Source organism: Alternaria arbusti (assembly GCF_024043155.1).
Source record: "Alternaria arbusti strain BMP 1465 chromosome Unknown scaffold_12, whole genome shotgun sequence".
Taxonomy (NCBI): domain Eukaryota; kingdom Fungi; phylum Ascomycota; class Dothideomycetes; order Pleosporales; family Pleosporaceae; genus Alternaria; species Alternaria arbusti.
This window is the reverse complement of record NW_026249952.1, coordinates 192,627-212,505: the sequence shown is the minus strand read 5'-3', so window position 1 is coordinate 212,505 and position 19,879 is coordinate 192,627. Positions and strand designations below refer to the sequence as shown.

Below are 19,879 nucleotides of genomic sequence, written 5' to 3'. Positions count from 1 at the left end.
TGTTTACCACGTCCCTTCGGTACCAACAGGATGGAACAGACCTCTCATCGTTACCGAAGTCCCAGTTCGAGATAGCAATCGAAGGTTGATATATGGTATTGGTCCTCATGCCCATCCTCCGGACGTATCCCTTCTAGACCGGCTAGCGCGCAATAAGTACAACCACTGCGACTTCAGCATTCAACTCTTTCTCATCTATCTTGAGACTGCCTTTAGAAAGATTGGAGCGACGATTACTTGGCATACCGTCCAAGTTAAGCCTTTCGTTGTCTATCATTTGGCAGGGGAACAGCCAGATCCATTTGTTCGCCACAGCGTCTTCAATATCAGAACCCAAACCGGAGCGGGATACATTGCAGACTTTACGATGGAGCAGTTTGGATTCAGCATGAACGATTTTCTGATGCGTAAGAAGGATTATGAAGATGCATACACTACAAACCGAAAGATATCACAGCCGCGCACTGAAGAGGTTGAAAGAGCACGGCGAGGCGAATTCAAAGATTGGAATGGAAAGGGTTGGGTTGTGAGGGAAGTTTGTAGGATTGTGACCTTGCGCGGCTGGAATACCTTGGATGAAATAACGACGTTGTTGGATTTGGAGATACTAGTTAGACAGATCTCTGCGCGCCGGTGGGGTGGGCATGCGGATTACTGTACCGACCTACTAGTAAAGTGTCGTGAACACCTTGTACATGCAAGGAACTGAATGGATGCGATGCCGCCTGCTGTCTACATTAGTATAGAAACGAAAGATATCAAAATCTTCACGTAATTTCGAGTTCTAGCTTCTTCACTTCTACCATTCTCTGTAGCTAGACAGGTGTTCAATTTTTCCCTTGGAGGTGGCTGAGAGATCAGCATGAATGATCATGATAGCGAACAGCTTTTATTACTGGGACGTGATGCCGGCGACCAGGATGTTACATAGAGTTTACTAGAGGGGCGTTGCAGCACGTTAAGACACGTGATAGTTGGTAGTGTGTTGTACTAGGTGTAGAGTCGCGTTGGAGGCTCTGGTGATGTCTGTCGTAGCAGTGCAGTCGGGATAGTGTCGTAGTTTAGAAGAAAGAAGGATGACTGCTTGAATCCGGCGGCCCATGTGATCAGAGTATGAGTGCAGAGTGATGTGACGAATCATCGGTGCATGCTTTTGCAAAAGGAAAGAAGTGCAGTGAAGTCTGAGATGGACGGAGTAGCTTGCGATAGGAACAGACATTTCGAATGCTAGTCATTGCGACGTAATCGGTGAGAGAGATGTCCGCGCTTAAATATCCGGCTTTTGTCCGCAGCGAGTCGTGAGAGAGGATGCATCCAACGTCGGGGGGTGGCGACCTGCGTAGAGAGTGTGAGACAACCAACAAGCCTATACTTAGTCCCGGAGTACCCCACCATGGGTCTTATATGTGTGACTCCCTCAATATCAACATCTCTCCGCCCTGCATGCGCAGCCCTATAAATCACATGCAGGTTGACGACGTGTTTTTGGCCCCCACGATTCCGGTGAAAAGGCGTCCTGCGCGACTCGCCCAATCGAAGGATGCGGCATACGTATGGGCCGACATCCAGAACATCAGGACACGGTGCAATTGCGCAGCGACGGAAAAAGCGGGTAGGACGGCGTGCGCAAATGTGCAATTCCAGGGAGCGGGGACGGCGGGTTTATCAGTAGCGACGTGTTAGTTGTGTTTAGCAGCTGATCCACCAGAAGTGGTGAGGATGGCGAAGTCGCTTCATCCATGCACAGCCCTGCCGCCCTTCAAAGCCTCCACCCATAGGGCGCCTGACGCCATTCACCAATGATGCGCGTGCACTAGCAGCCGTTCCTGCGCTTCTTGGGTTGACCGGTTTCTGGCCAGGGTCTTGTCACCGCTGGATGGAGCACAATTCTCGTGGTTCAGTGTCTTTTACCACAGTAGGATTGCGGTGAGGGATAAAATAACTCTCGCAATCACCTCCCGCATCAACAGACACGGCAGAGATACGCAGAAGACGGATGGTTGCTATTGTGCAAATGGGCGAATAATGGTATGCAGCTCGTATTCAGGATCCGAGCAGGGGCTGACTGCGCGGAACGTCAGATGTCCGTGCACTGCTGCCTGGAGTTGAACTCCACTTACTGGAGGAAGCGACGACAACCCGTTCCTTCCCTCTTGAACCACCTATCCCCCCAGCCCGCGCTGCTCGACATCTCTTCTTGCTTCAAATCCTAATCCCTCAGGCCTCCCTCCTCGTCCTCTTTTTGCACCGCAGACCCGCCGCCCTTGTGCCTCTTTTGCCGCTCGCCGCCCGTCTTACTCCACGTGCTGCGCCTTCCTATATACCTGCACGTCTCCTCCGACACCAGACCAAAGGACTCAGCGCCCTTTCCTCGCTCGCTGCATCACCATCATCACCCTAGCCTATCAGCTGCTAGCTTCCGCGGCCGCAAAGGTTCCACTATCCCCGGTCAATGAAAACGTGATCTGGGCTCTGATAACCACTCACACTTGGTCTCTTTGGATCGCCGGGCTTGGGGAACTGTGCAGTCCGTGACTCACCTGAGGCCGCCTTTCCCACTTCAACCGGTACGACGACCAGTCATACTCAACATGTCTGCACCCCACGACCAGAACCGTCATCCCCGCCGCCGTCCTCTTAAGGGTTCCGCATCCCCTCTGAGCACCCATGGCATGCAGCTAAGGAAGAGCGGCACTTTCTCGTCGCCAACCCATATCTCGTCCGACATCTGCGAGGTGGACCGATTCTGCATGCCCCGCCGCTCGCCTACCAACACTGACCGGCTGGAAGAGCTAGTCAACGACTCCATCCAGGACCCTAACGTGCGTCGCGTCACCAACCTTCTCAAAGACTTCGAGGCGAGGGTCGCTGGCCATAAGAGCGCTGTTACCGGCTGCGACCTTCTCAACGATCCGGAGGTTCTTCCTGTCCCGAGCTTTGTCCTCGACAGCGCCCCATTGGACCACACCCCAATGGACATTGACCCAAAGCCTACTGCAGTTGGACGCAGCCCCCATGACCACGCTTCTGACAGCGGTCTGGGTTCCAGCATCAGTGGATCGAAATACGGTAAGGAGTCACTGCAGCCACCCGTCTTGGATGAGAACGCCCCACATACTAACATATATAAAGACGAGATTCGCTCCCAGCGCTCGAGCGTCCGTGACTCCATCAGCACTTCTATCAGCTCGACGCATTCGGCTGTCACCAGGTCCTTCTCATCGCTCACCTTTTCAGAAGAGGATCACGTGCTCGGCGAGCACACGTGCAAGCAGATTCACGACTACATCATCAAGCCCATTCTCGCCGAGGAGTCTCTCAAGGACTTCCACTCCCTCGTCAAGGACGTGCCTCGACGCATAGGTGAGAAGAATATTCGCAACCTCCGTGACCTCGAGAAGACCCTCGTCTTCCTCGCACCCGTAAGTGGAATCACCCGTTGTCTTTCTCAAAGTGCAGAAGCTTATTGCATTTTTCGTGGTTTAAAGGAGCTGTCGGCTTCCCCGGACTCGTACTTCCGCTTTTGCCAACGATCGATCCAACTCTTGGCTACGACCGTCCAGTACATATCCGAACAAGACCAGCGACTACCAACCGACCGCCCTTATACTGACGGCTACTTCCTCGATTTGATGGAACAGATTAGACGATACGCTTCAATCATGGCTGCTACAAGAGAAAAAGAAACCAAGGGTGAGGATCTGGACGAGATGGATTACTCACGGTATGACCGCGCCGCTGACTTTCTATTCGCCCGCGCTAATCAAAGACTCTATAGCGATGAGAAGATCACCCTCCGCGGTGGCATCAGCCACAACGGCCGTCCTGCCGAGCTCGTCCGGGAGAAGAACGGTAACGTCATCCCCATGTCGGTGGAAGCTTCAAACGCATTCAGGATCAAGCGTCGTCTGTCGGACGCCGACGAGGACAGCATGGACGAGGACGAAGTAACCCGATCCATGGCGCGACGACGCAAGTCCGAGAAACCCGGAGACGTGATGCACACTTGCCGTGACTGCAAGAAGGAGTTCAAGCGACCATGCGACCTGACCAAGCACGAGAAGACCCACTCTCGCCCATGGAAGTGCTCCGAGAAGAACTGCAAGTACTTCGAACTCGGCTGGCCGACTGAGAAGGAGCGTGATAGGCACATGAACGACAAGCACTCTGCTGCCCCTGCTCAGTACAAGTGTCTCTACCACCCATGCACGTACGCTTCGAAGCGCGAGTCCAACTGCAAGCAGCACATGGAGAAGGCTCATGGCTGGGAATATGTTCGCTCCAAGAGCAACGGTCGCAAGAAGGGCGCTTCTGGCAGCGAGCACAGCCCCGCTACCCCTCTCACTCCCTTCATCGGTACACCCATGTCGGCGACCATGACTACACCTATCACACCATTCGCTGCTTCGCCTCAAGTGCCCATGATCGAGAACTTTGACTGCTATGGCTTCGGAACGCCGGCTATGAGTGCTCACGGTTACCAAGATGACTTCCGTCGTGACTCGATCACCACCGATGGCTCTCACTTCACATACTCATCAGGACATTCGCCCGTTGAGCCCACATCCTTCGACGATGCTGTGACGCCAGAAGACACCCACATCAACCACAACGACATCTACAACGCCTGTGCACTGAACGCAAACTTCAACACGGGCTACCAGCAGCCAACCCCAATGAGCACAGCGTTCGACTTCGCGCCGCTGCCATTTGCGACGAATAACAACATGAACGGTCTGCCACATCTATCACCCATGGCTCAGCCTGACATCACCCTCTACTCACCAGACATGGATGAGGGCTTTGGCGGTGACATGGACATGACCATGCAAGGCTTCAGTCGCCCCGGCCAGGACTTCACGTTGTTCGACACTGCGCCGCCCAGCCAGATGACGTTCAACCACACGGCCAACTTCTTTCCCGATTTCAACCAGGTTGGAGGCCAGTTCGACCCCCAATACATTGAGCCCACCACTACATTGGATGATTTGAACTTTATGGGCTTCGGGAACCAGCAGTAATTCCCGCACTGCATTGTATACGATTAGCGGGCACTTGTATAGCCGTCTTTCACACCCTGTACTTAAACAGAAGGAGTAATTTTCCATTGAGCCGGCGTCTGGACACTGGGTGTTTCTTTGAACAGCGATTCACGACTGTTATGACAAGAGGAGGACTTGAGAAGATATAATCGGGCACGCATGCATTTACGGCCTTGCTCTTCACTCTCTCTTTCCCCACACTGGGTGTGGGATAGCGCCTCGAACAGAACAGAAACTCCACAAAAAAACAAAGGATCTTTGTTTGTTTGAGCGGGTTTTCATTTCCCCCCTTCTTCTTTTATCTAGCGACTGATTTTGATCTCCCCCCTTCTCCTTCTTTGCGGACTGCCCATTTACGGAGTCTTAAGGCTGCGGTAGAGATCATCAGATAGTGTAGGATAGATAGATAAATAAAACTGGTGGAAAGGAAGATCTTGTCTTTGCAAATGTTGAGTGGTGATTGAATGCACGCAATACTAATCCATGTCTAATCGTACACAGCTTTTGATATTCTTGCTGGGCAGGTCAAGGAGAGTCAATCACCCTCATCACTCTGCGCCCAAACTCCGCTCTCCACGGCCATAGACCGATGCGACCTCCTTGCGCCACTTCAAACCATTCCTCGTCAACTCAACCTTCACCTCTAGCTCCCCACATCCCTCTTTAATCTCCCTCGCGATCTTCCTCTCTATGACCCGCATCGCCTCCTCCTCGACGGCCTGACTCCTCACCCCAAACAGTACCAGCACCTTCAGCCCACGCAGACTCTCACGAACGAGACCGATGAAAGCGGAGTTTACGCCGAAGCCAGGGAAGTAGATCTCGCGGAACGGGCATTTGAGCACGCTGATGGCAGAAATTTGGGGTGGGAGGAGCGTCTGCGCGATGTATTTGGAAAAGTCGGTGACGGAGCCGAAGGCGAAGGGAGTGGAGTTGAGGGCGATAAGATTGGTTTCGGTGTAGAGTTGGCGGCACACTTGCAACAAAGCGAGCTGTTGTATAGTAGTTTCGCTTCCACCATTCTGCCGCACACTCTTCTGGCGTGCGACATCGAAGGTGTGGAAGTCGCGGTGAGAGCTGAGAACCAGGTCGTAGATGGTGTTGCGGATCTCAGCTGGCAGACGGAGGAGAGGTGAGTTTTCAGCATTGTCTTCAGCAATGGCGAGCTTCTCTGAGTCTGTGCTGAGTTGCATCATATTGGGAGCTTCATCTGAGACCTCGGTGGCTACATGATCTTCTAAACCCACAGACTGCGTGGACTGGCATAGACGTCGGAGTCCAGTGTCCATGGTAGACTGGCCGATCCTTGCGGTAGTTGATGATTCAGAAGTGACTCTCACATCCAGAAGATCATCTGAAGTCTCGGCGGCGGCGGCACGATGTCGCTGCATCGCAGCAATCTTGGCGACTATAGACATACTGGTGGAATGATGATATGGTTGAAGTGGATGCAACTTTCCAGTTGCTGGAAGAGAGAAGGAAAGGTAGAGCACAGTTCGAGCGAGAGGAAGGCGGTTTTATTCTTGCGAGGTCAGCGGTGATTGAGCGGATGGGAAAGCGCTACGGGTGAGGTTGGCGCTTGCTCTCACCCGGCTAGCAATCTTTATGCCATACACCCGCTCAGAGACCGCCAGTCTTGTATGACGCATTTTAACAAATGACAAAAATAATACAGCAGATGGGACACGAATGACTGCTACAATATAGCTTCAATATAAGGCATAGATGTGTGTATACTCATTAAACCGTTCGATCACGTCAATCAACATCCTCCTCCGGTATCTCACCACCCAACCCATTCCCATTGGCACCCCCATTCGCACCAGCCTCACCTTCCTCCTCCCCACTTCCGTCACCCAATCCCGCCTCAAGCACCTCAAACCTCTCCAAAAGCCCAACATCCCACCCCTGAAACTTCTTCGCCGTCGGCGGCAACAACCTCTGACTCCCTTCCAACCCCTTCTCCAACTCCTCATACAAATCCACCGGAAACTCCACATCCTCTATACTAGCACTTTCAGGCTCACCAGGCTTCAACGCCTGCCATGTCTGTTTCTGGTAGAAGACTTTCATTGTGCGGGTAGGATCGAGACGGCCGGGCGTGGGTATGGAAGAGGAGAAGAGGAGATCGGGGGTGAAGACCCAGATGAGGAGGGAGGGTATGGGGGTTTCTTGGGATTGGGCGGGTGGTGCGGCGGTGTGGATGTGGAATTTGCGGAGGCCGGTGTTTTCGATGAGGTGGAGGAGGCGGACTGATATCCATTTCTGGACTGTATGCGTAGTTGACGACGATGGAGTGGTTTTTGCAGATCGTATGCTTATGGCCCATTTTCGTATTCGCCAGCCGTCGGTTGAGGGCTCGTGGGCGCCGATTGTGTGGTTGCAATGTTTGCATTGAATCAGGCCTGGATCCGTGCCGGCATGGGAGGAGATCTGCGTCATGTCAGCATATACGAGACTGAACAACGATAGCCACCGATGTGTGTAGAATGTAGCCTTGGCTAAACCTGCCAATCCCAAGGGTCTGAGGGTATAGAGACAGTGAAACGCCAGGCCGCTGACTCGACGGCGCCGGCAACCCATCAACCTGGGGAAGAGGGTACACCGGAACCAAGAGTACGTGTATGAGCCTATCAATTTAGGGCGCTTGTATCGACGATGAATGCCACTGATGAGGCGAGTTCGTCTTCTTTGCGCCCATACATGTTGCAACCTCATGAAGTGACGATGTAGGAACCGCACGACACGGTTGAAAGAAGGTTGTAGCTTACCTGTGCGCCTTCGCAATCCGACTCTGCCAGTAGAAAGCTGGCCAGATCAACAAACCCAACACCTCCCGTAGCCTGCAGGCGATTACCAGCTGCATAACCCTTCTGACCGACAACATCATCGTGTGTGTGATCGTGCAAGTGATGCTCGTCCGGCTTATGGCAATGCCAAAAGTCCATCATCTCAGCCCAATTCTCATTAGGCAGGTCTCTCCACTGTTGAATCTTTCCTTTCGCTACAAGGATACCGTCGCAGCCTTTGCAGGTTATCTCAAAATCCTTCGCATCGTTGAGCGAAGCGCCGTCCCACGGTACAATGTTGGCCTGTCGGTCTTCGCGTTGCAGTGTCCCAAGAAGGTCGCTTCCTTCCTTTTCTTCCAGCTGAAGACGGAGTGTTAACTCTTTCGTTGGAGGCTGTGACGGTAGTTCAAGCGCAGCGTCGCCTCCGCCTTTGACGTTGATAGGAAGACGTATTGACGCGGACTGGCCCTCATGAGAGACAGTGATGTAAGACCCATCAGACGACAGCTTCGCGTCCGTCGACCGAGAGAAATTCGTGCGCAGCGATGCAAAAAGCGTGACCGTACGTATATGCAGCAGCAGTTCGGCGTATAGCGTTATGGAAGTTTCGTTGGGCGACATGGGGCGCGCATTGTCTTCGTCACTCTGCAGGAGGTTCGGCGCGTGGATTTCGGTAGGTTCGGGCGCAGGCTTGGGATTCATCAGGTCTTTGATCGTTTCAGGAGAGAGGCCGAGAGCTTCGTATGCTGACTCGGGAAGTAGCGGGCGCGACATACTTCGTGATTGCGCGCCATGGTGACGGGTGGGGTGAACGTGGGGTTGGGGAGGTCGCTGAGCTACGCGCGCGACGAAGTTGACTTAATCGGGAGTGGGTCCCGCCTTGGGGAGGTTCTAGCTCCATCTGGCCACGACAGTGTGCATGTATTTACGAGAGCCTCCCTGAGTTGAGAAATACGAGCATCGTAGTGAAGTGCCTGCTTGCATCGAAGATGTCTGTAATTACATTATCTACAACACTATACACCTGCAGTATGGGAATAAATCGTCTTCGATAGCCTCTGCTCCTATGTTTGTATGAGTCTACTGACCCTTCTTCTCCCCAGCTTTCTTCTCCTGCTCCAGAATATACTGTACACCCCTCTTGATACCCTCATCTAAAGTAACAAGAGGTTCATATCCTAACCGCAGTCTCGCCTTGTTGATGCTGTGGTACTTGGACATGCTGCTGTACTTGACCTGAGCCCTAGTCAGATTAGGCTTCTTTCCCATGAGCCAAAAGACATTCTCTAGGATCGTGCCAATAGCCCACATGAACTCGGTGCTGAGATGCCACACGCTGCTCAACGGTGTTCGGTCGCCCGCCTCGTGCCATACCGCACGCGCAAAGTCCCAGAAGTATACAGGTTGTCCGTTGGTGATGAGGAAGGCTTCGCCGTCGACACGCTCGTTGTCGAGAGGAATGCTGGGGAGGCGTTTGTGGGTATGGAGGAGCGCGATAGCAGCGAGCACGTGGCCGTATGCGACATTCTCGACGTAGGTGAAGTCGAACAGGTTGGTGTTCTCGCCGACTTGGAACTTGGTTTGTCCTTTGCGGTATGCGCCTACCATCTTAGGGAGCAGTTGTACGTCGCCTTCGCCGAAGATACCAGCGGGACGGATGGCGCAGGTCAGGAAGTTGGGGGAGTTCTCAGGATGGCGGTTCGCTTGGAGGACGGCCGTCTCGGCGTAGGCCTAGTATATCGTTAGCTTCTACGACATAACAATACGATTGTGTGCTTACCTTTGTGGTTGTGTAGTACTCAGGCTGGTCGTCGCCAGTAACAAGCGGCCATCTCTCGTCTGCGTTGACGAGATCGTTTACGTGGTCGAGGATAACACTTGCTGAGCTTGTGTACACGAAGCCCTTCACCCCAGACTCTTGCGCGGCCTGCAGCAGGACCTTGGTACCCCCAACATTGACCTTGTCGTGAATCTCAGGCTTCAGATCGAAGTGTGGTGATGCTGTGTGGATGACGGCGTCGGGCTTGATCTGCGAGAACAGAGCCTTCATGGCAGGAGCATCCGTGATATCGCCATCGTGGTAGGAGACGTTCGGGCTGGCGTTGCGATTCGAGTTGGTTCGTAGATCGAGCACGGCGATTTGTGTCTGGGGGTGACGCTTGACGATCAAGCTGACGATGTGGCTTCCTAGAAAGCCGCAGCCTCCGACGACGAGAACTTTTCCGAGCGATTGGATAGTGTCTGAGTTGTTCGGCATGGTGGAGGATGGAGTGTCAGTGCAATTGGTGGTGCGACGATCAGGGATTGTTTTGCGGAGAGCGCTCGGGGGAACACTTTCCGGGGGCTTGGGTTAGCTTCAAGGTTCCCGCATGTCAGGGTCTCAACGGCCATACTCGCGCGTGCAGAAGCGCCGTATCCTGTACGAGAAGATGAACAGGTGCTCTACATCCTTCAATAACATGGTAATACAAATATTAAACATGTGAGGGCAATGTAGACTTCTGCATCGTTCCCACTCCCAACTAGATAAGGGACAAATTTCACAAGTTCAAGTCGACCCTGTAGCCTGCAAGAGCATAAAATATTGAGAAACATGGGTTTCAGAGACAATGTAGACATCTGGGACAGGTGAAATCACTTCAATGAGACAAAATATCATTCGTATTTCATAACTAACGCCGTTACCCATGCTGTTCCCATAGCCCTGATGAACGAACGCCGTATAATGCAAGCCACCTCGCAAGGTTAGGCTTGGGGTATCATGTAATGTCATATCGAGAGGAAGACCGGCCGTGGGATCATTAGTTCGCAATCTCTAAAAGCAGTTCCTAGACGATTATTAGCAGACATCATTGTAACGTCCACGAATGAAACTCACTCAGCGCTATCCTGTGCGGATCGCCTCAGTTTACGGTTGTAGAGCTTCTTTTCGTCTGGAGTGCCCCAGAACAGCTTTGCAGCCTCGGGATTGACCAGTGTGCGTGGGTCGTATGCAGGTGACTCCTCCTCGATAGCCGCAATGATGGCCTCGATATGTGAGCGCATGTCGTCCTTACGGGCAGCATCGTAGCAGAGTATGCCATCGGGCGATACGCGGTGGTGGTAGAGAACCGGTGTCTATCATTTTGTTAGCTTGTCTTGAGGAATACGTTACGAGATAATTCGACAAGGGTGTCTCCATATAACAGCCGGGCGGATACATACTAGATATCAGTTAGCGGAAAAGCTCTAAAACGTACCCGTGATGGCTACTTTACCCTCAAATCTAACACGCGGTAGAACCTCTGGGAACTTGGGGCTAATATATAGCATAATCCGGAACATGCCTCCGTCGAGGTTCGTCATAGGTCTCCCGAACAGGACCAGCTGCCATACGAATGGGTTCTTATCAACAAGGTCAAGATCCAATGTGACGGCGTCCTGCTTCTTGTATTTCTCGATGATCTGCTCATACTGGCGCTGGAGGTTGTTGGCAATGCTCATCTCTTTGCTAACAGCCATCATGCCTTCGGCGGCCCAAGCCTCCATCTCCTTGTTGAGGGTCTCGAAGATCTTGACCAGGCGCTCGCGGAGCTGTGTGTACTGGAATGTGCCCTCCATCGCGTTGCCCGGGCCCTCGAACGGCATCTTCTCGAAGCGGTCCCCATCCTTGTTCTTCTTCACTGCCTCGTCCACGCGAGCTAGATACGATTGGTAGTACCACAGGAAGCGTCGCTTGCAGAGGTCCTTGAAGGGCTCGAAGGGCGCGTCGTCCCTGCTCGACTGGTAGTCCTCTTCCGCGTTGTAGACCGTCACGCCAGACCTCCCCCAATTGATGCCTAGGTATTCTTCCAGGCGATCGATGACGGATATGCGCAGCGACTCGTGTCGGATCTTGTCTACGTATGCCTCCTGGTTCTTCTTGTCGTAGTCCGAATTTGCGTCCTCGAAGCCAGGCTCATTTTCGTACGGGTTGCTCGACATAAGGCTCTGGATGGAGATAAGGATAGACTCGAGGCCCTGGGCAGACGACCATTCTTCACCACGCTCTCCTCGCCATGTACTGCATTCTGTTAGCATAGACTCAGCCTTGGAGGTATCTGATGCGTTTTGTCTCGTCTTTTGACAAAATAAACGTGTTCGTATGCTTCAGGGCTGCCGTATTTTGCTTTACTTGAAGACAGCCTAGAGGCATTCGATACGTTTTGTGTTGTCTCTTGGCAGAACATACACCCTCGTATGCTCCAAGGTCACTTACCCAAGAATCGATAGGCACACCTTGCCGCCCGCGTATATGTTGGGATTGAATCGCGTACGCCCACCATGGGTAGTTATAGCCGTGACACTCGGAGCTTTAGTAGGGTATTCGCGCGCAAACTTAACAGCGAACTCGAAGAAGCCGAACTCGTAGGGAGTGTCAGGTGGGCCTATGATTAGCGCCCGCACATGGCGCACGTCAATATCGCGGCAGGCAACGGCTATGGAGAGGTCGGAGCCGCGCTGGATCTCGCCGAGTTCGCGGGTGATTCTAAGAATGCTTTGGTTGGACATGATGGTGTGTGGAGGCCTCCCGGCAGCGGTTTGGATAGTTGAGATTCGCGGGGTTGGTGAAGCTCAACGGTCCGCGTTGGCCGGGCTGAGAATATTGAGCGGGTGTGGGTGCCGTGGTGTGGGGAGTCTTGAGGAGAAGCAGTGGTAGGAGTGAGCGGGCCTCAACCGTGTGAATGGCCAAGCAAACACCGATGTGAGCTGTCAAAGGCGAGTGGGTAGTTGGCTGCGGTGTGAAGCTAGCCCCTCCCAGGGTCCCACAGGGCGGAACGCGAGCCGCAACACCACGCCGCCGAAAGTCGCGATAGTCTGTTCCTTGCGCACCGATCGTCAAGATGTAATAAGCAAGCCGAGTGTGTTCTTAGGTTGTCGGCTAACACTATAGTGTAGGGTGGTGTTCGCGCTGTTCGTCATCAGCAAGTCTGGCGGTCTCATCTACAATCGCGAGTTCCACGCGGGCATGAGCAAGCTCACCAGCAATGACTATCTCATGCTCGCTGGATCTTTTCATGGGTAATTCGCAGTCTTCTGAGCGTATAGACTTCCACTGATGAGCGTCTAGAATGCACGCCATCACAGCGCAGCTCTCTCCAGTCCCACCCGTCCGCGCGCCGCCTCCCTCTACCACCACACCGAATCTCCAGACCTTCCCTGTCCGCGCAACCGGTATCGAGGTCCTCGAAAGCTCACACTTCCGCATTCAATGTTTCCAAACACAGACCGGTGTCAAGTTCTTGCTCTTCACCGAGCCCCAGCAACCGAATGTCGATACTATGATGAAGAGGATATATGAATTGTATGCGGATTACGTCATGAAGAATCCGTTCTATACCGTTGAGATGCCGATCCGGTGCGAGAAGTTCGATCGGGGGCTGGATAGCTTTGTCAAAGTCAGAGGGGGTTGAGGAGGCCGTGTTGGGAATATGATACCACGAATCGGAATGAAGAGAAACAAAGCGGGACGCGTGTTGAACAGCGCGAGGAGCGTTCTGCTGCGGCATGCATTGCCACTGGTTACAGTTCGGGAGCACACTAGAGACTCTCGTACCAAAGCTCCAGGGCATCACTCTTGGGTCCGTAACATGTATGATAGTGTCGGGTTTGGGGACGAAGAGAGACCACCCACTAGGGAAGTCAAGTTGTGGGAGATGTGCTGTAGAAGATAGTACTGTCTCCAGTACCTATCAATGTAGACTAATGTTCATTATTTGCTTCATTTCATCCGTGCCATGCGGTAGACGCCAGCTCTAGTCATACAGTAGACGCCGTGAATATTCCTGCTCCACCGTGAAGCTTCAAAGGCGTTTCTCTTCCTAGCTGCGCTATGTCCGCTTATGCCGTGTCCATCTTGTCTGGGTCGTCGTCCTTCTTGTCCTTGCTGCTGCTTCCACCAGGCTGGCCCGAGCTGTCCAGCAGCGGCTGCTTCTCGTCACCCTCAGCCACCGGCTCGAGCTCCGACTTGCCCTCGGCCGCCTCCTTCGTCTTCTTGTCCTTCTCCTGCCGCGCCTTCTCTTCCTCGAAAGACATCCTCAGCGCCAATGCGAGCTCGGGGTCGACCGATGGATCCACGCCGAACTCGAAGTCGTTCCCGCCGGAAGCACCGCCGCCTCCGCCTCCGGAACCGCTGTCTCCACCACCGCTGGATGCACCCTCCCCGCCAACTATAGGTGTAGTAATCAACGAATCGCTGAGCAGGTTCGCGCTGGGTGGAATGGTGGCGAGGTAGGAGCCTTCGGCGCTTTGTACGTTGTCGCTAAAGGCTTGGAGTTTCCGCGTGGTGTCGTCGCTCAGTTCGCCGAATGCGATGATATCGATGCTGATACCGCTCTTCTTCATCTTCTTTGCCAGCTTGACCAGGTTCTTCTCGTCCTCCTCGATGGGGCTGCAGTTGAACATGACTATCCGCTGCTTCTGCGACTTGTTCTGTCTGTGCTTGAGAGCCAACTGCAAGTTCAGTTAGCAGGTGTCATCCCAAGGGTTATTGCCAACTTACAGCCGCGACGTTAATGCCAGTCACGAAGTGTGAGCTGCCCTTTATCTTTGTCCGGTGCAGACCGTCCAACACCTTGCCAATGTCCGTTGTCAGGGTCGTGAGGATCTCCGGGGTGTTGCCTCCCATGCTCATGAGACCGACGGATGACTCTGGGTTTGCACCAGTCTTCGCGGAGAAGATCATGTTCACGGCGTCCTGTTGTGCTTCCCATCGCGAGGGTACATAATCGCCATTTCGACTAGCTTCGCTGTTGTCAACGCTGCCGAAGTTAGTATGCGACCGATGTGTGAGTGCATATAGCCTTACACTATCATAGAAGCTTCTAACACCATCTTGAAGGCCGGATGTGTGTGGGGTTGAGGTGATTGTTTGGGTAGTTGGTTGGATCGACGGTAACCTTATGATGCTGAGCTCAGGTCGCCGCAGCGGAGGACGGAGGCTGGCCATGGGAACCGCCGAGATCACGTGCGGTGTGACCGCGCCTGCGGGAGGCCGTGCGCACGTCGAAGGAGAAATGACTCAGACGGCATCTGCAACATCTAGAAACTTACTCGTGCAATTGAACATCGAATATTGCAACTCCAATACTAAAGCGCTGCGCTGCAATTGTTGCTGCGGACATTGCTATCTTGCACTTTGGTGTTCTCTCTTGTCTTGCGACCAACCTCAATGTAGCAAGTGTACTGCTTAGGCCGTGACGTCGCCCTTGGCGCTGGCGTAAAGGGCAGACCTGCGGGCTCCAACGTTCCTTCCTCCAACATCCCACTCTGATTCAGCAGCTGCAACCACCACCACCCGCAACCACATCAAATCTGCTCCAAATCTCTCAAAAGTTGTTGCAAAAGCATCAGAAAGTCTCAATAAGTCACTTATACCACTCAAATCTTCTCCCCAGTATCATCGTCGCGGCTTGCCTCGCGTTGTTTACTGTTCTCCACCACCACAACATTTGGAAGCTGCAACCCTCTTCCACCACCCCCACACCCGAGCCTCTCAAGATCAATATCAGATCTTTGAAAGTCTCAGCAGCTCTTCTCTGCTAGCTGGTACTCTCCGGCACTTCACAATAACATCACCGCCGCCGACGCGTCACACATCACACAACACGCGATGAACAACATCAAAGACGGCATCACAGCTGAGGCGAAAGCCAACATGCTAGCCAACCTCCAGATCGAGCTCGACTCGCGCAAAGAGAAGCTACGAGCGCAGTGCGACGCGCAGTGTGCCAGCATGCAGTCGCGTCTCGAGCGTCGCGTCAACCGCATCCCGACCGTGACGCGCCAAACCACGCTACTAGATCTTCTCAAGGCATCCGCGCCTGCACAACCAGTCGCGACCGCGACCGCGCCAGCACCAAACAAGACTGCGCCACCCAAGAAGACATCAGCGCCAGCGCCAGCACCTGCCTCCCGCAAGACACGCGCGGCTCCCACAAACTCCATCCCAACAAGCTCCTCCGCCCCGGCGACTTCCTCACCAGACACCAGGCGCGCAAAGCCTGTCGCCAAGGCCAAGCCCACACCGACATACGCGCAGCCAACTAAGACTACACGCGCCAAGAAGCGCAGCAGCGACGAATTGTCTGGTGAGGACAAGGAAAACGCAGACCTACCTGTACCAAAGAAGCGTACAAGGGCACCTGCCCAGAAGCCGGCTGCTGCCGCTGCCCCAACCACGCGCGCAACCCGCGCTGCTTCCCGCACCAAGGCCACCACCTCCACACACGTGCTTTCACCAAAGACAAACACCGCCAATGTCCGAAAGCCAGCTGCTCGTAGCGCCCGCCCCAGGTAGCGCCCATAGACGGAATACGACTACATCAGCATTTTATCGGCGTTAGATACCCCACTCGTTTTGTTTTAAGGCGGCGTTAGATGAGATGGAATGATTTTGTTTTCATTGGAGGGAGTTGGTCGTTTTTGGTTTTTTTGGTTTTTTGATTGTTTTGGTTGTTTTGGTTGTTTCCCTCCACCCTGGCTTGAGTGAAGGGCTCCGTTGATTGTAGCCGCCCGAAAGGGCTGGCTCTCGCGGGGTTCCGGATCAAGATAGCCGGGTGGAGGCGGTTTTGTCTGAAATTGTGTTTTTTTGCTAGTTTTGTATGGCAGTAGAGCCCTCACGTAGTACGAGAATGACGAGTTATGATCCTATAATTTTGAATTGAAGCATACATCACCTTGAGTACTGTCTACTTGTTGAGACACAACATCATGTAAGCGGCAAACTCACTTGGGAATTGCCGTGCATGAGTGCTGCTAGACGTATACATGAGCTTGCATGCTACCTTCTTCTCAACGTTCGATCCTCTGTATGCAGCAACCCAACTTGGATACCACCGTCCCTTGGTGCTGCCGGATGTATACTTGACCTTGGATCCTATGCATTCGGCGATATATACCACGATGTATGCGGTAAACCAACGTTGATATTTGTATTTATTGGTACTGCCAGGAGTAAACATCAACTTGGACACCATCCAGTTCTTCAAGTTTAACACAACGTATGCGGCAAATTGACGTTGATATCAGCGTCTGTCAGTGCTTCCAGGAGCATGCATTATCCTAGAGACTCCCTATTTGTTGAATCTTGATGCTATGTGTGCGGCCATCCGATGTGGATGCTGCCGTTGATCGGGGCTACTAGAAGTATACATTGCCCTGGATACCGCTCAATTGTTCTGATTCAAGGCTTCGTATACCGCAACCCGACATAGATATTCTCCGAGACCAGTACTGCTAGAAGTATACATCGGCTTGGGTATTATATACTTATACAAGTCTGATACCGTGTATGCGGCAACACGATTTGGGTTCTAGCACACACTGATGTAGTTCGCAAGAATCGATTAGGGGAAGTGTATCTACTTCGTAGTTTGAAGCATACATCACCCTGGATACCTCCTACTTGCCAAGATTCAGTACTGTGTAAGCAGCAACGCTGCACGTATTCTGGTATCGACTAATACCACTGACGTGAAACGTATGAAGAAGCCGCATTGCTATACTCCGGGTTGAGATATACATTGTCCTGGAGCTTTCCCACTTGTTGGGCATCAATATCATGTATGCAGCAACACTGCATGGATTTCGCCATCTATCAGTGCCATTTGCAAGATGTATTGAAGAAGCCCTGCATGTGTTTTTCAGGGTGAAGCATACATGATCTTCATTGCCGTTCACTTTGTGAGAACAAATACTGTGTATGCAGCAACGGCGCCTGAGTTTTGTCATCCTCTGAGCGTACCCCATGGACCAGAACCTACCGTGAAGGATGCACGTTGAGCATCCTGTCCAAGTTACATCACAGAGTATCATGTATACATATGGGATACATGTGGATTGACAGGTATGTTTCATAAAGACTCGTCTTCACATAGGTATTAAAGCCCCGTCCAGGTCCACCCTTAATCCCACTTCATAACCGCCTCCTCAACAATCGGCCTGATAACCTTCCTACCCGCACTACTCTTGTGCGTCCATACCATCTGCCTAGGCGCCAACTGATCCGCACGGTGCCACGGCTGGAAATCAATACCCTCCTCGTTATTCTCCAACGCCTCCTTGACGGTCTTGAAGAGCGAGTCGGCTTGGTCCTGGTCGATACGGACGTCGTCGCGGACGGTGAGGACGACTTCGCGGATCTTCTCCTTCTCGCCGTCTTTGTAGTGCTTCTTGTACTTGTTGAGCGTGATGGAGATGTCGACGCCGGCTTCGGCGGTCCAGGCGGCATGGACGGCGAACCAGTCTGGGGTGTGTTAGCTGAGATGGACTCAAAGGGTAGATTGAGAAGGGAGTCAAGACTTACCAAAGAGTTCCGCAAAGTCCGTCTTCAGGATCTGCTCGTCCATGGAGTATGGAATCGAGGCGAAGCCAATGCTCACGGTAGGAGTGCGCGGGGACGGCGTATCAATGATGTCTCCCTTCCAGTCTCGGCGCAACAGGTCGCGCAGACCAAGGTTGTCAATGTCCTTTTGTGCCTTACTGAGCTCGTCGTCGAGGTCCTCCATGACGTCTTCGAGGCTGTCCTTCTTCCAGTTGCTGCGTGCGAGGACACGCTTGGAGACTTCGATGTCGGTCTTGGTCGTCTTCTTGCCTGACAAGCCGCCGGAGTCAATGGCAATGGCGCTGAGGACTAGCTCGAGCAGTTCGTGCGGCATGTGGTATTCTTCGTCAAGTTTCTCGAGCTCATCGAGCATCTGGCGGGCCACGAGCGTAGTGCAGCTTGCTGCTACTTCGAAGACACGGGGTTCGGCGTCAGGAGCAGTACCGCGGTCTTTGTGGTGGTCGAAGATGCTGAGGATCTTTGCCTCGTTCCACTTTCGTAGAGGGCTGCCATGGTCGACCAGGACGATGCCCTTGAGCTTCTTGCCCAGAGTCTCGGGGTCCTCAGGCAGCTCATCCAGCGTCAACAAGTCCTCGTGGCCAGGCGTCATCTGCGAATTGTCGAGGGCCAGCCTGTTCTCCGGTCGCAGATCAAGCGCATGCGACGGTGTCTGAAGGAGTGCAATGGCCTTGATAGGCTTGTCGGTGTGTTCGGTGGAGTGTTCAAGATGGTAGGCCCAAGTGAGCGCCGCGGTCATGGAGTCCATATCACCGCCCTCATTGCCCATTACCATGGTCCACTCATCCTCCCTACCGGCCTGCCAGTCTACCAAGAACTCCTTCTTTGTGGCACGGCTCCATTCGCTGAAGTGGCCTACACCAAGTGGTTTGGCGAGATGCTTCGTCGACGCGTCGAGTATAGCTTGTTGCGGCGCGCTGCGCTGCGGCATGGCAGCGACGCGGCTGGCTGCCAGGAAGGCTGGAACAAGGGCGCGTGCCGCTTTCATTTTGGAGAGATGAATGCGATAAGGATGCTATAGGTATAGATTATTGTGGATGTCGGAAGGCATCAAGGCTCAGGTACGGATGCGCAGCTGGGATCCACAGCTACGTCAACGCTGGCCTAGGCGCGACCAGCTGGGCCGTGTTTCAGCCCTGTGGCTGTGAGTCCAGACGCTGCTCCCCCAAACCGGCCTGCAAGCGACATTTGACATTTGTTGAGTTCGACCAGGGTGGCATAACAATAATGCATGTCTCCAAAGCCCACTGTTTCTGCGCACAACTGGCAGAGTCTGCGCAATGCGACTAATTGCTTCTTGGTGGCTCCTTTGCAGAGACTGTGGCTGCAGCGACAGCGACGTGCAGGGCTCATATGATCAAGCATTGGGCGTCAGCCATGCTTAGTCCATCCTTCTCATGCAGGCGTCAGCAACCCCAGATATCTCTGCAGTTGAAGAAACACGAAGTATGACGTCAGAGCTGATTGCTGGAGGGATGGCATGCAGCCACTCGGATCCTCAACGAAGCCGCCCTAGCCGAAGCACTACCACGCGGCTGGTTGACAACCCGCGCGTGCAAGGAAAGCTTGACTGTGTTTTCCAAGACCCCTCTCAAGCTCCTATTCCTCAAACCCGTTATTATCGCCGTGCCAACGCGCCGCTTTCCTATCACGGCGCGCTCCTAACCCTGTTCTCACGAGGGATTGCG

At 53.3% G+C, this 19,879-nt stretch overlaps 9 protein-coding genes across 9 annotated transcripts; 3 read left to right on the top strand and 6 right to left on the bottom strand.

Moving 5' to 3' along the window:
* Nucleotides 1-2,591: 2,591 nt before the first annotated feature.
* J4E86_008018 (uncharacterized protein) lies at nucleotides 2,592-5,021 on the top strand (the record flags this gene model as incomplete). The annotated part of the gene is made up of 2 exons (XM_051448533.1): nucleotides 2,592-3,724; nucleotides 3,779-5,021. The coding sequence occupies 2 exons, from the start codon at nucleotides 2,592-2,594 to the stop codon at nucleotides 5,019-5,021; spliced, it is 2,376 nt and encodes a 791-aa protein (XP_051300129.1).
* A 569-nt stretch (nucleotides 5,022-5,590) lies between these two features.
* J4E86_008017 (uncharacterized protein) lies at nucleotides 5,591-6,460 on the bottom strand (the record flags this gene model as incomplete). The annotated part of the gene is made up of 1 exon (XM_051448532.1): nucleotides 5,591-6,460. The coding sequence occupies one exon, from the start codon at nucleotides 6,458-6,460 to the stop codon at nucleotides 5,591-5,593; it is 870 nt and encodes a 289-aa protein (XP_051300128.1).
* A 340-nt stretch (nucleotides 6,461-6,800) lies between these two features.
* Nucleotides 6,801-8,625, bottom strand: J4E86_008016 (uncharacterized protein; the record flags this gene model as incomplete). Its single annotated transcript, XM_051448531.1, has 3 exons — nucleotides 6,801-7,475; nucleotides 7,814-8,581; nucleotides 8,608-8,625. The coding sequence occupies 3 exons, from the start codon at nucleotides 8,623-8,625 to the stop codon at nucleotides 6,801-6,803; spliced, it is 1,461 nt and encodes a 486-aa protein (XP_051300127.1).
* Nucleotides 8,626-8,911: 286 nt separating this feature from the next.
* On the bottom strand, nucleotides 8,912-10,088 carry J4E86_008015 (uncharacterized protein; the record flags this gene model as incomplete). Its single annotated transcript, XM_051448530.1, has 2 exons — nucleotides 8,912-9,562; nucleotides 9,612-10,088. The coding sequence occupies 2 exons, from the start codon at nucleotides 10,086-10,088 to the stop codon at nucleotides 8,912-8,914; spliced, it is 1,128 nt and encodes a 375-aa protein (XP_051300126.1).
* A 617-nt stretch (nucleotides 10,089-10,705) lies between these two features.
* Nucleotides 10,706-12,361, bottom strand: J4E86_008014 (uncharacterized protein; the record flags this gene model as incomplete). The annotated part of the gene is made up of 3 exons (XM_051448529.1): nucleotides 10,706-10,948; nucleotides 11,084-11,873; nucleotides 12,069-12,361. 3 exons carry the CDS (start codon nucleotides 12,359-12,361, stop codon nucleotides 10,706-10,708), a joined length of 1,326 nt encoding a protein of 441 aa, XP_051300125.1.
* Nucleotides 12,362-12,534: 173 nt separating this feature from the next.
* Nucleotides 12,535-13,263, top strand: J4E86_008013 (uncharacterized protein; the record flags this gene model as incomplete). Its single annotated transcript, XM_051448528.1, has 3 exons — nucleotides 12,535-12,554; nucleotides 12,749-12,871; nucleotides 12,921-13,263. The coding sequence occupies 3 exons, from the start codon at nucleotides 12,535-12,537 to the stop codon at nucleotides 13,261-13,263; spliced, it is 486 nt and encodes a 161-aa protein (XP_051300124.1).
* Nucleotides 13,264-13,690: 427 nt separating this feature from the next.
* J4E86_008012 (uncharacterized protein) lies at nucleotides 13,691-14,683 on the bottom strand (the record flags this gene model as incomplete). The annotated part of the gene is made up of 3 exons (XM_051448527.1): nucleotides 13,691-14,302; nucleotides 14,352-14,610; nucleotides 14,658-14,683. 3 exons carry the CDS (start codon nucleotides 14,681-14,683, stop codon nucleotides 13,691-13,693), a joined length of 897 nt encoding a protein of 298 aa, XP_051300123.1.
* A 778-nt stretch (nucleotides 14,684-15,461) lies between these two features.
* Nucleotides 15,462-16,148, top strand: J4E86_008011 (uncharacterized protein; the record flags this gene model as incomplete). The annotated part of the gene is made up of 1 exon (XM_051448526.1): nucleotides 15,462-16,148. The coding sequence occupies one exon, from the start codon at nucleotides 15,462-15,464 to the stop codon at nucleotides 16,146-16,148; it is 687 nt and encodes a 228-aa protein (XP_051300122.1).
* A 1,606-nt stretch (nucleotides 16,149-17,754) lies between these two features.
* On the bottom strand, nucleotides 17,755-19,179 carry J4E86_008010 (uncharacterized protein; the record flags this gene model as incomplete). Its single annotated transcript, XM_051448525.1, has 2 exons — nucleotides 17,755-18,095; nucleotides 18,156-19,179. The coding sequence occupies 2 exons, from the start codon at nucleotides 19,177-19,179 to the stop codon at nucleotides 17,755-17,757; spliced, it is 1,365 nt and encodes a 454-aa protein (XP_051300121.1).
* Nucleotides 19,180-19,879: the final 700 nt, after the last annotated feature.